This window comes from Agelaius phoeniceus, chromosome 7, assembly GCF_051311805.1.
Source record: "Agelaius phoeniceus isolate bAgePho1 chromosome 7, bAgePho1.hap1, whole genome shotgun sequence".
NCBI classification, from domain to species: domain Eukaryota; kingdom Metazoa; phylum Chordata; class Aves; order Passeriformes; family Icteridae; genus Agelaius; species Agelaius phoeniceus.
The window spans coordinates 38,781,053-38,796,579 of record NC_135271.1 but is presented as its reverse complement, the minus strand read 5'-3'; the positions used below and the strand labels follow the sequence as shown (position 1 = coordinate 38,796,579).

Genomic DNA, 15,527 nt, shown 5'->3' with positions numbered 1-15,527 from the left:
ATAACCTCCCTCTGCCCCCAACAGATACAGCAGAGCCCTCTACTTCCAAGCCCTCACAGCTAAGTAGCCTGAAAGCAAATTATAGAAGGGGAGGAAAGCAAAACAGTTTCAATGACCAAAAAGTGGGAGTCTATGAATTGAATAAAATACTAGTTTAAAATTCTCAACAGCAGCTCACAAGTATAAAAAAACTGTACACATATCTCAGGGCTCTGATGGCTTTGGGATCTCCCATGTCATATGGTGTGTGTGTGTAAAAGCTTGACATCTCTGCTTTGTACAGGGAGGGTTGGTTAGAGCTGCACACATTCCAGGAGGGCCTCTGTTGAATAGAATTGGCCAAATCAGATTAAAAATGCAATATCTATGGTGAAGGCTGCAAGCTGCCTGCTCAGAGATTCCACTGATGTGAACCAGAAGTTCCTTGCATGTGGTCAGGCCCTAAATTTGATACTGGAATTTAAAAACAAATTAAGATTCCCATGTAATATTGACTGCTTCTTTTTTTCTTTTTTTTTTTCCCAGAGTAAAAGATTTTACAGCATGGAATGCTATATGCAGTGGTTACATGAGTCCAAGTAATTGTACCAATTATATAATTTGATATAATTGCACTAATTACATAAACACATAATAATGAAATATAAGTTATTCCAAGAGCTAAACTGGAAGAACATTAAAGAACCTAAATCTGCTCTCACTTATTCTAGTACAAATCAGAAACAATTCCCTTGAAATCAATGAAGTTACCCAAATAAAATTGGCCCCTACTGTTACAAGCAGGCACGTAAAACCAGCTTTTAGTTCAAGGTTACTGACTGGGCAAGCAAATGAAAGCTACTGGGACATGTTTTACTGAGGCAGATTGCTAATTCCTGGCCAAATTCCAGTGTATGTAGGGAGATTCATGACAAAGTTAGATGTCTTTTACTCTTGTTCTGATCTGTCACCCAGCATGTGTGGGTTCTGCTAAAACTTTTAGCTGCTGATTCCAAAGGAAAAATTACTTCTTTTAGAAACACTGAGAACTGAGAATGAGCTGGGCCCAATCAGGAATTCCAGAAAACTGGATTCAGGTGTGTCTTCATTCAAATTGGTGCTAGCCTGAATTACATCTGCAGACTTTAGGGGAGTTACTGTAGACTGACATCAGCATTAACTGAAACAGACTCTACTCTTAGACAGAAATTTGTATTTCTGATCCATTTTGCAAAATGTTCTCCCACCCTTCCCAGCAGAAACCACTCCATACAAAAATTATCCTTAGGAAGGATGCGTTCAGTGAGGGGTTTCCCTGTTCTCTGGTGGCAGGGCAAGTGCAGCAATTAATTTTCAGCTGCTGAGTTCATCTCTCACAAGTGACAAAGCAAAGAAGGTGAGAGCTGGCAGTTTTGGAGCAGGTGTCTATTATGTGTGGAAATACGTGATGTATGCAGAGTTAATCCCACAAGTGCTCTGTTGCATCACATTGTGACAGTCACCCTGTTCACACCATCCTCACTGACAGCAGTGGGAGGTCCAGGATGGGGTTTTGCCTGGGTTAGAATGTTTTAAAGGGTGAAGATTCTCCAGCTCAAGAGATTGGTTCTGTCACACTGATTTAGCATTTACAGAATCGAGTTCAAAGCCTATCAAAGACAAGAGAGAGTCACCAAGTCACCTTTGGGTGGGGGGGGTATGGATATGACCCAGCTGTTTTTTGAGGTAGAGTACCTAACCTGGCATAAAGCAATGAAACTGGATACTCAGTTTTATAAGGATGGAAATGACAGATGGGAACACCCCAAAATTTTTGAAAAGCAGCCATCAGGCTTGGCCTTCTCATTTTTCATTTTGCCCAATTTCAAAAATGCAGGAGGTGGAAGCTGCACAAAGCAGAATTCCTGCACTCCCCTGTAAAAAGCTGGCAAGAGCAGTAGCTTTGTCACATCTCTGAAAAATCAAGGTCAAACTGTCTCAGATTGGTCCCACAAAATTAAAGACGATTTAATTTCATTTTAGCCTCAGAAATCTGTGTGACAGGTTGCTGTCAGCACCAGGATACAAGAACACCTCAGTGTCTGTAGAATGTCCAGAGCAGCAAGTGACTCCATGCTGCAGAAAACTCCAAGCATGTTCAGTTCACATTGATTTCTAGAGTCTCACACAAAATAAAAGGATCTGGGAGCCTGGACTATGATCCAGCTCCTCCCACTCCCAGATGATGCCCCTCACACTATCCTAATATTCATGCTCTGTCCCATAAACACTGTGACTCTAGCTACAAATCAGGGAGCAGAGAAGGCAGGGACAGGGGAAGAAAGGTGGGAAATACTTTTATACCTAAAGAAAAGGGGTGCTTTTTGATGGCCTGTGTGAAAGAGTTCAGGATCCCGAGCTCACTTGTGGGTGTGCAGCAGGATGCAGAGCACAGTTCCTGCCCCTCGCTCCTGGCCAGCCCAGGCTCGAGCCATCCTGGCTGGCAGCAGCTCCCTGCTCCCCAGGGCTGCAGGGCCAAACCCCTCTCTGAGACACCCTGGTCTCTCCTGAGCACAGGAGTCCCTGTGTCCCATGCAGGGTTTGGCTTTGACCCCAGGAACCAAACACTTTCAATTAAGAATGAAACCTAACTGGAGCCAGTCTCCAGGGCATTGTATTTCAATGGGCAAGATTTCTTAATATATCCCATTTTTTAAAGGGCTGCCCAGTCTTATTTATAATGATGGTGTCATATTAGGGCAAACATGCCTTCAGAGTGAAGAGGGGGTATTGGCCACTGATTTCAAGGGGAATTTATTGAACTCATCAGTAGCCCAGTTAACCCATAGAATGAAAACCAGGGAGAAGGCTGCTGAGAGGTGGAGCAGCAAGTGGTTAGTGGCTTTGACAATCAATGTGCAGCTTGAGGTGGTAAGAAAGCTGTGAGATATTAAAAAAATTTGATCTGGAGGACAAAGTTAGACTCTTCCAGGTCTCCCGTTTAACCACAGTGCCTGGCTGTGAGGAGAGCTGGGCAGAGCTACACCTGAATGTGAATTGTAACTAGAACCCATCATTAGTTGCATGATCTTGCTTCTTCAACACTTTTCAGGTTTCAGGGTCAGATCTAACATTTACTAAGTCAACAGAGGTCCTTCTGTCAGCTCCAGCTGGCATTTGCTCAGGTCTCCAGGAGGAAGAATTTGTCTGTGAAAATCAGTTAAATCAATATCGGGATATATGTGCAGCTGAGTACTTGAGTATTTGTCAACATTTTTGAGGGCTAATTAGTAAAAGGGAAATAGTTTACTAAAAAGAAAAAAAAACAAAACAAAACAACTCTTTCTTAGTGTCAGCTAGTTTTGGGAAAAAAAAATTAAACTTACTATTTGTCCTTTATTCCTGAAAGTGCTTTCCACATTTTTTTTTTTTTTTTACTTCTTCTTAAGCAGTCAGGGAGTGACCCAGAGAAGAAGTTACATTCTTACACAGCAGGTGAACCGGGAACTTGCTGTAAATGACCTGCAGGTATGCAGAATAGCGCCGTTCCTGCGCCCAGAGCCCCTGCGCTGCTGCAGAGAGAAAGAAGCAGATGCTTACATGTATAGACAGCAATAAAACTGGAGTGTAACATTTTTAGGATCGCAGCTGAGCTCTCAGACAAGGCTTTCTGCAATGACTAATACGACTACGGTCTAATGCGACAGTTCACCGTCTGCAGCCTATTCAGCCCCGAAAGTAAGCGAGTTCCTCCAGATGTTACACACTGAAAAAAAAAAAAAAAAGCACATCCAGTTTTCAATCTTTTTTATTTATTTAAACTGTACACAAATGTAAAATACTTCAACAGCAAATCTAAGTGAAAATTGTTTGGTTTAAATTATTATGGAACAGAACCTAAAAGGAACTTTATTAAATAAACATAAAAATTGGATTTAAAGGATGCACATATTGTAATGTATTCTACAATAGTCACTTTTTTTCACTCTACATTCCATGTGCGTATGGTATAGAAAAGACACTGAATAGAACAAACAGAATCAATCCATTTTGTACCCTGAAACAATTGGTAGGCCTCGTGAGGGATTGCTCAGTATGACTACATGATATATGATGGCTTTGCCATCTCATAAAAATTATAACTAATATGTTGGCCTCTTTGGTTCCAAAATTTCTGTATAATACATTTAACTGTATTCATTTTTTGCTGCTATAAAAATAACATTTTTTTTCAAATGGCAGTTCTTGACTAATCATGCAACTAAATCAGTGCAAACATTAAAAGCAATCATTCGCTTTAAAAAAGAAGCAAAAGATTTAATTTCAAGTATAAAAAAATATAAAAAAGTCATATCATAAGTCCAGTTTTGTCTAGTATGGGTCAACACTTTAAATTGCATAGCTCATGCGGCACCTGTTTACCTAGATAGTGAGCAAAGATAAGTGCACTATCAAGTACCACTTTTCAAGGCATTGAAATTTGCAAGTGCTATTATACGTGCATTCAAGCAGTTTGCAAGTGCTATGCTGTATCATTATTTTCTGATCTTTATGGCCATCCTTGACACCTCCTGGTAAGGAAATTGAAAGCACTCTCCTCTCTCCTCCTTTCCAAGACTTGTGAAAATGTTCCTCGCCTGTTATTAAATGCACTGCATTTCCCAGAATGTCTCCACTCTGTCGCTGTCACTCCTCTTTAGGGTTCATTGGTTTAGCCGTGGTGGCCATTGCTTGTTTGCTCGTCCCCCACGTGACGTAGCCTTGCCGAGTCCCCCACTGAAGAACACAGATTGCAACTTTTGACTTTTTGTTCTTTGCACAGTGAGAGATGCCAACAGTCAACACAGTCCAGATATGGTATCGATTCCCTTTTCCAAGACACGGCAGGTGTAGCCAACCATGGGTTGCTAGTGGGCAGTAAAAGCATTGGATCACGCCAGCCCAGCTTGTGACTCTGCAACGGCCAGGTGTTAGAAATACAGCAGTTTCTTACATGTCTGTCCCCTTTTCTCTCTCTCTCTCTCTCTCTCTCTCTCCCCCCGATGGAACCACAGGATTCCTTGCTGGAAGTGCTGTAGCAAGAAGTGGGTATCTGTGATGTTTATGTTTAGATAAATTTAAATTAAGAGGAAGTGATCGCCTCCCAAGGCAGGTGTCCTGCAGCTTCCTGTTAGACCTAAGAGGTGACAGTCGACTTTTTTTTTTCCTTTTTTGTTTTTTTTAATTTTCTAAGTTTGGTCATTTTTGACACCTGCGTGCAAGAATACGTTGTGTTCTCACAGTCTGTGCTTTTGCCTGAGCAAAGGGAGCTCATTTCGGTCTGGCTTTGCCGGCAGGCGGGGAAACAGCTGCTCAGCCGCTCACTCGTACTGGCAGGCATTTAGGTCCATCGTCACTGGTCACTGACTTTCTGTGCTCATGTCCCTTTTCTGAGCTGCCTCGTGTGTGTGTGTCTGTGTGTGTCTGTGTGTCTGAGCGCGTGTTTGTGTGCGTGCCCACATTTCGTGTGTGTGTGTGTCTTTAAGATATTTCATAGCATTAACTTATAAGTGATAGAATATATAAGTGTCCATGATCCACAAACTGCCACTGTCCTGACACCAAAGTGAAATGATTATTTTTTTCTTTTTTTTTTTTTGTCAAACTTTTCCACAGTGACTTTCCAACACTGATGCCTGGATACACAGTGAAACTTCCTCCAACACCATCTTGTACGGGAATGTTTCTCTCTCTCTCCCTCTCTCTCTCTCCCCCCCCAAAACACACCTTAAATCAAGCACAACCACATTCTTCCACAATCATATTGGGAACGTCCCTTTTCACAATGTTGTATTCATCATCAAAGTACAGCATTGACATTGTGCTAAGTTTGGTTGGAATGCAACAGGAGTTCACGGTGCCCGGGTTCAGCCCCCGCATTCGGTACTGATTCACGACAGCGGTGTGAAAGGAGGAAGCCGACCCCGGGACACCGGCCAAGTAGGCCGGGCAGCTCCCTTCACAGTAATTCCCATAGTAACCTGATGGAGCTATGATCCAGTCATTCCACCCAATGAGTCTAAAGTCAATGTAAAACTGTTGCCTGCAACATAGATTGGTCCTGCCATCGCACTCCAGGCCTCTTTTCCGGATCCTGTGTTTGTTATCAGCGAGGCGGGCTTGCACCACTAAAAAAGGCCGGTGGGATTCCTCCCCGGGGTCCACATAAATTGGCAGCACTGAATACTCTTCACAGCCCTCACATTGAACATCCAAGTTCAGTCTCCTTTCTCCTCTCTCAAACAGAGCCTGGATCGCCTCTGTCATGGGAAAAGTGTGCCAACCACTTCTTTTGAGATCAACTTTCTTTTCAACCACATTCCACTTGTTGCTAGTGTCCGGGTCTTGGAAATAGACTTTGACTCTTACTTTTCGCCTGCTGCCTTTCTCTAAGACATATGGAAGCAGCTTCAAGTAAAGCCACAGGCTGGCTTGAACGACAAACAAGTTCTGGTTCCCTTCATTTGAGATGAAGAAATAGAGGCGGACTCTAGATGAGGCCAGATCGTCTGCAAGATAAGGAGAGATCAGCAAGATTAAGTCAAAAAGGAAATGTTAGCTTGTGTGCCATTCTGGATTCAGGGACAACACTAGAGCACAGCAGATCGAGCAAACAGTGACGGGGCTGTGCCAGTCAGAAGGCATGCACTGCATCAGATATCCCCAATTTGCAATTAGAATTAATTGAAAAGGGGACTTCCCACAGCAGCCTTCAACATCGGGCTGTAGTCGGATGTGTCAGATCCACAGTACAGACATCAGTAAGGGTTTTACAGAATATATGTTTTTTCCAGAAAGCAAGAATTAAAGATGCTACAGCAGCACTTTGAAAAAGACGGGCACTAGCTCTAGAACTCTGCTATCTCATCAGTTTAAGAATAGTTTTAACTTTCAGCTACCTGCCAATTCTCAAGGGGAAAGCTCTTTCAATAACCACTAAAACGCCAATGCCAAACCAGGGATTTTGTTTCGATTTGCACATATTCTCGTTGCGGTTTAAAGGAGACGATTCACGAGACAGAACGGAAAATATTTCAGTAATGTGCCTGCTTGTCCAACAGATCAAGCTAACCCCCACTTAGTCTGGTAGAATATCAGCTATTATTAATCATTTCAATCTCTGCCTTTTCTCCCCAGAACGATGAGCTCCCATACGAGGCAAGGCAATGGAGCGGTTGTTCCCGCTGTAACGCCGTTATTGGCTGTTCTCAATACGCTTTTCAGCAACACCAGAATTAAAGGAGAGAAATTGTCACAGAAAACCAAATGTCACCAAATGTCTGACATAACCCCTTATTTGTAAACAGAAGAGCCTGCTGCATGAAACATTTCAGAAATACCAGCGGCCTTCCTGCAATTTTGTAATGAAAGTCCGAACTAAATTTGGCGTAGGTGATAAATGTGCCGGCCTTTATGGCAGAGACCGTAATTCTGGTCCCTGAATCAAAGCATCCCAATTGCTATTTAAAATTATTGCTGGAAAGGCATTTTCTCATCTGCCCTTATCAGTTTTGCTTCCGTCTGTACAGAGCTAAATGTAGATTTTTTTCTGCCTTTTCCTTCCCTAAGAATCTTTAGCATTTTTGTCAATCTCTGAATGGGATTTTTTGCGTAGTCGGTGTCTTCATTTGTTACCCTAGATGCCTTTCAAATGTGCCTCCAGAGCCCATTCAGTACCTTGTAATAGTTCAGTGACAAAAATTTTCACTGTGTTTGTCTACGTTTTACATAAAGTCAATTTTGGAAGTGTTACAAAAGACAGCGATTGACTGAATACCAAATGGAAGTACAAGCCCACCCCCGATCTCCTAACGACATCCTATTAAAAAATAATAACCCCCAAAATGTACAGTAAGAAAGCCTTTCTCATGTTAGTAAGTACACAACTTTTTCGTAAACTGTGGTGACAGTGACAGAAAAAGAACAGTACGGTGCTGCTGCACCGATCCACATCACTTGTGTTGTGTGAGATTGTGTGCGCTCATAAATTTTGTATGTGAATATAACAAGCATATGTATAATGCAACAGATCCCATAGATACTGTAAATGTATATGCCTTTGGTAAGTGGGAGGGTAGATAAAGAAGATGAGTGGGCAGCATACAGGATAGAAAGAGATTTATTTTGTGGACAAATGATATATAGATGCCACAAGAAGATAGAGAGAGGAAAATGAAACGAGCGATAGAGTGATGAAGGAAAGGAGAGATGGGCAGATAGACAGGTAATTCACAGAGTGATGGTGTTCCAGCCAGATGTGCAAAGTTCACAGGGACAGTGGTTAAACTACTGGAAAGCTGTGCTGAAGGGATTCGGTGACATGTAACTGCAATGGCTGGACAGGACTGAGATGGCTGGTACCGTGGGGATGGAGGGCAGCTAGTAAACGGACTGACAGACAGAGAGGAGACAGACACACTTCGTAGGACACTGCATGCAATGGACAAACAGACAAGGCCAATACTGCAAATGAAAGCTAAATAAATGGAAAACAAACGACAAGAGGGGATGGGCAAATGCAAGCCTCAACAGACAGATGCAGGCAGTGAACCAGATGAACGTGCAGGGCAGACAGACAAGGCAAGGGATGCAAGAGATGGAGCGGGACAGGCAGAGGAGGGACAGTGGGACACGCAGGGACAGAGACAAGCCCCGGTGCAGCTGCAAGGACAGCCGGAGGGGAGCCGGGAGCATAGAGGCCGCGGAGGGATGGAGGGACAAGAGAGGGGAGTTGCAAGGCACAACCCGGGGAGAATCCCGGGCACAGGGGCACAAGCAGGGAGGACGGGAAAGCGCGGTCAGGGCCGGAGCTGGACGGTGCGGGGCAGAGGGGAGAGCGAATGAGGCGGAGGACAAGCGCGGGTGAGCTGGGCGGCCAGGTGCCCGTACCAGGCAGAAGGACAGGCGGGAGGAGAGGCAGGGTGCGCAGAGGGCCAGGCAAGGGCAGCCGGGGAACTGCTACGGGTCAGGCAGGCGGAAAGAGAAGGTGGGCAGGAGGACAGGCAGGGCGAGAGGGAAGACTGACAGAGGTCAAGCAGGGGGACTGACAGGGGTCGAGCGGGGGGAATGACAGACGGGGCGAGGCAGGACAGGCGGGGAGCGCGGCAGGGCAGGAGCCGCGGCGGGTCGGGCAGGGGGTGCGGGCGGCGGGGGCGCGCGGCCGGGCGGCGCCCACCTGTCTCGGCGAAGCTGATGATCTCGGAGACCGGGTCGTGGGCCGGGGGCCCGGCGCTCGCCTGCCCGTCCAGGCTGGGGATCTCCACGCGGCCGTCCTCCCGCACCTTGCCGGCGTGCAGCTTGCGCAGAGCCGTGACCATGGCCGCCTTGGGCACGGCGTGCGTGATGTTGGGCCGGTCCCGCATCTGCAGCCGGCTCAGGATGTGCCTCTTCACCGCCTCCAGGAAATCCCCGTCCACCTTGCCCGGCTCCTCGGGCCGCCGGAAGCCGCAGGAGGTGCATGTGTCCTGCGGGGAGCCGCCGGCGGGGGCCGGCGGGGTCGGGGTGGCCGCGGCGCCCAGCAGGAGCAGCCCGCAGGCCAGCAGCGCGGCCAGCACCCCCCGGCGAGCCGCCCCGTCCATGGCGGAGGAGCGGGGGGCCGAGCTGGGGGCCGCCCCGGAGCGCCGCAGGGAGCCCGTCTGCAGGCAGCGCCGCTCCGAGCGCTCCGCGGCGCGGAGGGGGCGGTGGCAGCCAAGCTGGGGGGCCGCAACCGCTCCGCGCAGGGGGGGAGCCGCGGCGGAGGGAGGGGGCGCCCGGGGAAGCGGCGTGTGCCGCCGGGGAGGCGGAGGGGGGAGGCTGCACGCGCAGGCACCGAGGGCGAAGTTGGCGGCGGGGGGGGGGAACAGGCTTGGCGTGCACGGAGAGCCTGGCTCCACACGGGGGAGGGGGACGGCAGCAGGTGAGGGGGTGGCTGCGGAGCCCGGGGAGGAGGGAGCGGGGAGCGGGGAGCGAGCCGGAGGTGCGAGGGGATCCGGGGAGCAGGGGAGAGGCGGCGCCGCTCTGCCCCGGTGCCCCGCGTCGCTTCAGAGGGGCATCCCCGGGCGCAGTCGCTCGTGGTCCATTCCCTCGCTTCGCCAGGTCCGGGCGGGCCGCGGAGAGGAGCTCTCTAGTCCAGCGTCATTGAGGGGGGTCAGGGAGATAAACGAAGCAGATTTATATACAATCCAATTTATAGCCTGGAAGGAGGGGGGGGTGGGGGGGGAGAGAGAAATACCACTTGTACCGCCCCCCCCGTCGCTCGGTTGTCCCCCTTCAGCGCCCGCTGCTTCTCAACGTGCCATCAAAGTTGACCCGGAGCATAGCTGGGGAGGGAGCCGGGGGCGGCGGGCAGAGGGTGCGCGGCTGGCAGCTCCACTGTTGCGAGTCTTCTCCCCTCACCGTCCCGCTTATTATTAGCGAGATGCTTTTATTTTCAAAGCAGCGCGGAGGGTCCGGAGTCCGGCGCGGATGCGGTGGCGGCGCCCGGGGACCCCCGCCGCGGGCAGGGCACCGCACGCTGCGCGACGCGGAGCTGAGAAGCGGCGCGATCCCGGCGATCCCAGGAGAAGCTGCACGGATCCACTTGGTCAGACCAGCTCTTCGGCTCGCTCCCTCGCTTGCTCTTTTAAACAATATCTCCCTTGTTGGTGGTTTGGGTTTTATTATTATTATTGCTATTATTATTTTAAGTGTGATTTTTGTTGTTGTTGCTGCTGCTGCTGCTGCTCCAGTTAATCTGTCTCCCTCTGCGTCTTTTTGATCTTTCGCTCGCCTTGTGCTGGCTTGAACGCTGTGTTTTGTTTTGTTTGGGGTTTTTTGTTTTGTTTGGCTTTTTGGTTTTTGTTTTTGTTTTTTGTTTTTCTTTTTTTACGCGTCTGATGTTCCCTCTCGGATCCGCAGTGAAAGGTCTCGGGGAAGCTGCTTGCTCTTCGCTTATCTTCTCTGATCTCCTCCTGCTAATTTTCCCCCCCTGCAAAATCACGACATTGTGGCACTTTCTACTGAAACTTTTTATACAGGAGTTAAAACCACGTGGGAACTCCAACCTATAACAGACGCCATGGGCTCCTCACTATTTAGGAGCTTAAGTTAAGTCTTTTGCCCCCTGGGCTATTACAGTAACTTCCTGATGTGGAAATATTAACTATGCTGTTTCTTTAACTCCCCCCGTCCCCTCCCTCCCTCCCTCCCGGTTCCTGCAAACACACCCACCACACCGGCTCGCGTCCCTGTCCCATCGTCCGGCAGGACGGACGGACGGACGGACGGACCCCGAGCGGCTGCAGCTCTGGCCCCCTCCCGCCCCGGCCGGGAGATGGATGCCCCCTTCTTCCCCTCCCCCGGTGCTCCTTGGCTTTTAAGCACTTGAAAGTCATTAGAAAGTTTACCATCGGTTGGCTTTGCGACGGGGGGGTGTTTCTGTTTGTTTGTTTGAATGAGCCGGGTAGCCGGGGCGGGTGCCGGGCACTGTGTGTGTTTTCCGTGGGGCAGCAGGGACGCGGAGCCTGTCGGAGGCAGCAGGGGGAGGGGGACCGGGGCGGGGGCCGAGGGGAGCCGGGAGGGGAAATAACGGGACCGCTGCACTCCCGCAGGGGAGCCGCCAGCAGCACCGGCCCTGCCCGCGCCCGGGGACCGGCTTTTCCTGCGCGCCTTCGCGGGAGAGCGCTTTGGGGATGGGGAGGAGCGGGCACCGGGGCAGAGGGGATGGATGGCCGTGACACCCCTCACGGCAGCGCTCAGGAGAGATCCCCACCGGCTCCCGCCAGAAGCCCTGCCCGGGGACCAGCGGCCAGGGACAGGGGCCAAGGGGGCGGGGGGAGAAGCCCGGCGCACATCGGCGGCCAGGGCAGCACCACCGAGGCGGCGGCACCACCGAGGCGGCACCGCGGCCGCTCCGCTCCGCGCCGGGCCGGGCCGGGCCCCGCGGGGTCGCGCTCACCTGCGCGGGGCCCGCGCGCGCCGCCGCCGCCACAGGGCCAGCCTAGGCCGAGGGCGCCCCCTCTGGGCCGCGCGGGGAAGCGGCGGCGGGGCCGGGCGGGGTCACCGGGACAGCGGCACCGGGACAGCCGCATCCCGGGACAGCCGCATCCCGGGACAGCCGCATCCCGGGACAGCCCCCGGATGCACGGGAGCACCCGGCCGTGGGGACGCTGGGGAGGTCTCCGCGGTCCGGGCTGGGGTGCCGGGTCCCGCAGAGGCGAGGGGCTGGGGCTGGGCAGCGGGCGGGCGGTGCGCGCTGGAGCCGGAGCTCAGCGCTGGGCAAAGGAGCACTTTGGGCTGAGCCTTCTGCCCGGCCCTTCTAATCGCATCTACTTTTTTTTTTTTTTTTTTTTTAATTAAAAAAAAAAAAAATCTACCTTCAGGAATGAAGACAACTCTCAAGACCTTCATCTTTTTCACCGAGGCAGATGGTGCTTTTCAAGGGCAGATGCAGGACACACAAATTTCAAGCATGACAGCAAAGAAGTCCCTTCTGCTCATTTCATTTTGTAGAAGAAGAAAATAATAAAACTTCTCATCGATCCCTGGACTGCACTCGAGTGAGAGCTGTTAGCTGTCACAAATACAAGCAACTCAGGAGTGTGAAGAGGGTCAAGTGGAGGATCAGCTCATTACTGTGATTTAAGAATGGAGGGGACGAATGCAATTCTCATCATAAATGTTTTCTTTCTTGTTCTATACTGCAAAAGGAAAGACATTCAATGCTGTGCTTCAAAGTCACATTGCAATCCCAATCTAGTTGTTCATGTTGGGTTTAATATAAACAAAGTCTAATTGCATATACAGCTTTGTAAATCCTCAGCATCACTGGAGCTACCCTGATGAGAGATCAGAATTAGGTACAGTATTTCCTCCCTGCCAGTAACAGGTTTTGAATGGAAAGCCTGGAATGTAAAAAAAGAAATAATGCTAAAAATCCAATCACTCTGACATCCTGTGAGCTAATAAGAGCACGTGAATGCAACAAGCTTAGTACTTCACAGTAATTAATTTGACAGCAAAGAGCTAACAAGAAAACAACAGGCAGAGCAGTGATGACTGGTTCATAGAGGTCACTGTCAAACAAGAAATAGGTGCAAACACAGTCCATCTCCCTTTGGAAAAAAGTATTTTGTTGCCCCAGTGAAAATGAAATGCCAAAGAGGGAAAATATAATGGGTTTGGTGGGGATAACAAATCTGGCAAGGTATTTCTACAATAAAACAAGGTAGAGGTTTTCTTTTTTACATGTGGGGATTTTAAATCATCCCTGTTACTTGCTGTAGTGGCATGTTTTGGTTTTTGCATTTCTCCCCCTCTCAGCCAAAGCCATTTTGCATATTCAAATATTGGGAAGACTTATCTTCTCTCACAATTACTAACAAACTAATACAATAATAACCTCTATTGTTATTTAAAGTGTGTCCAACACAGCATTCTGGAGGCAGTTCTCACACAATGGACTTTCTCTGGCTTCCTCCTAGAGAAGAACTTAATCAAACCTCAGATGCTTTCAGGCAGAAGAGCCTTCAGGGAGAGCAAACAGGGTTAACAGAAAGAAATGTGCCATCTGATTTCTAATCTTGCTCAGGGAGCATGGCCTATTGATTGAGCCATAAAGCTCTGTTAATTTTAAGATTTCCTCAGCTTTCAGTTCTTTCCCTTGGGCATAAACTTGTTGCTTATACATAGTGGCTGAGCTATCAGGGAGAGGGTAGCTTCACATTCTCCAACTCGGCTCTCTTCCCCTCCTCCCCTCCATTCTATTTGTTCTGAGCTCATCTGCGTGAGGATACATTTTCACACACACCTTCTCAAACCGGCTGCTATTCATCTGATTCAGGGTCATGCTTTTCCATACATTAAATGCAGGGGAAAACTGGGAAGGAAATGGCTGGGATTTGTGCTTGACGGGCAAGCACACGATTAGCCAGGGAGCCCTGCTGTGAGAAAGTACAGCGTCGGAGGGTATTTTCTGTAGAATCATCCAGTCTCATGACTGGAATCTGATGCCTATAAAAAGCTACTATATAATGAAAACAGGATAAACTGAGATCCTCAGGCAGTGGAAGTCGGCATGTTCCCGAGACATCCAACTGCTGCACAATCACGGAACAGGTCAGCTTGGAAGGGACCACCCGTGGGGTCATCTGATCCAACCTCCCTGCCCAAACAGGGTCCTCCTAGATACAACTCTTTCTTCCTTTTTAACCTAGATATTTGCTTATGCACATTTTTCTCAGGGATAAGGAAGCAGAAGTCACTCTTGGAGAGGCCAGTCAGTGCAGCCCTGAGCTAGAAACTGAGCAGGAGGCGATGGCACAAGGCAGCTCCCTCAGTGCACTGTGTTTCCACCATGCCCTCAGTGGGACCATGAACAATTTACATTAGCAAAGGATCTAGCCCTTCACCTTTAGCTAAAGCACCTTTTATGCACTTAAACCATTAATAATATCTATTAGGTAACCTTGTTAATCCCTTTGAGGTAGGATTTTCTCTACTGTACTGATGGCTGAACTGAATAAAAGCTTCACATATGAGAGGCCTGGTTTGCACTAGAAATGCTTCTCCTTTGATAACCAGCAAATACAAGTTTTACTAGCACAAGCATCTTTTTCTGCAAGCGTTTCCCAAATAAAATAGGCTATACTGGCAAAAGCACTTTTTTTTTGCTCATATAGCTGCATCTATATGGGGGATTTTTGCACGTAGTGAAACGCAATCTGTTTTAAATGGCACTTCAGAAGAGCATTGCTATCCCACAGAAGTTTCAAGGCTAGACCTTGAAGTATATACTTCTGCCTCATATCTGAAAGCTTTTTACAAAGTGGCCATTGTCATCTTGCAGGAAATACAGAGAAACTGAGACACACAGATACAGGGTAGGCTGGGAGTACTGTGCTCTATCTGGAATTCGTGTTCATTACATTCTTTAGCTTCAGATGAAATTATGTATCCGTAATCAGACTCATTCCTCACTACGCAAAATTACTTCTTGAACAACTGTGACAAAGACAGTGGATGTTTCAAAAGCAGCATAATTCTGTATGAAAGAAAAGTCCTATTGAAAATCAGGTAGGTAAATGCCATTCTGAATGACCTAGACATTTTCTGAACTATCAAAGGTAGACTTAACTTATTAAAAAATAAAAACACTAAGAGATTAATCTGGCTTCTTTGCTCCTGCCCATGCTTCTTTAATTGAAAACTATTTGTTAACAGAGATTTATTCTCTAAAAGAAAGGGTCCTATTCTGAACAGCACTTGGAAGAAGAGGGGTTTAGCAGACAGAAACAAAAGACCTGACCAAACTGGGAACTCTTCGTCTAAAGCAGGTACAACGAGAATCTGAGTCACAGAGAAATACAGTAGAGCCCTCAACAGGTTTTGAAGAGCACCTATTGAATGCCAGATTTCAGCACAAGTGTCAGGCAGGATGGGGGACATGGGGGAGACAGCAGGACAGGTGGCAGGGATATACTCACAGCCTCAGCCTCCTGCTCCCAGTGCACCTGCTTCAGCACAGCTGCAGTCCCACTCCCCTCACCTCAGCTACCTGGCTGTGCTTCATGGGC

The 15,527-nt window shown here is 48.5% G+C and overlaps 1 protein-coding gene and 1 long non-coding RNA gene across 2 annotated transcripts; one reads left to right on the top strand and one right to left on the bottom strand.

Moving 5' to 3' along the window:
- Window positions 1-3,750: 3,750 nt before the first annotated feature.
- On the bottom strand, window positions 3,751-9,907 carry INHBB (inhibin subunit beta B). Its single transcript, XM_054636605.2, has 2 exons — window positions 9,173-9,907; window positions 3,751-6,506 (listed from the first exon to the last, which is right to left on the bottom strand). The coding sequence occupies exons 1-2, from the start codon at window positions 9,573-9,575 to the stop codon at window positions 5,731-5,733; spliced, it is 1,179 nt and encodes a 392-aa protein (XP_054492580.1). The 5' UTR covers window positions 9,576-9,907; the 3' UTR covers window positions 3,751-5,730.
- Window positions 9,908-9,948: 41 nt separating this feature from the next.
- On the top strand, window positions 9,949-13,199 carry LOC143694531 (uncharacterized). Its single transcript, XR_013183092.1, has 2 exons — window positions 9,949-10,558; window positions 10,992-13,199. It is a non-coding gene; the product is annotated as an uncharacterized LOC143694531 (long non-coding RNA).
- Window positions 13,200-15,527: the final 2,328 nt, after the last annotated feature.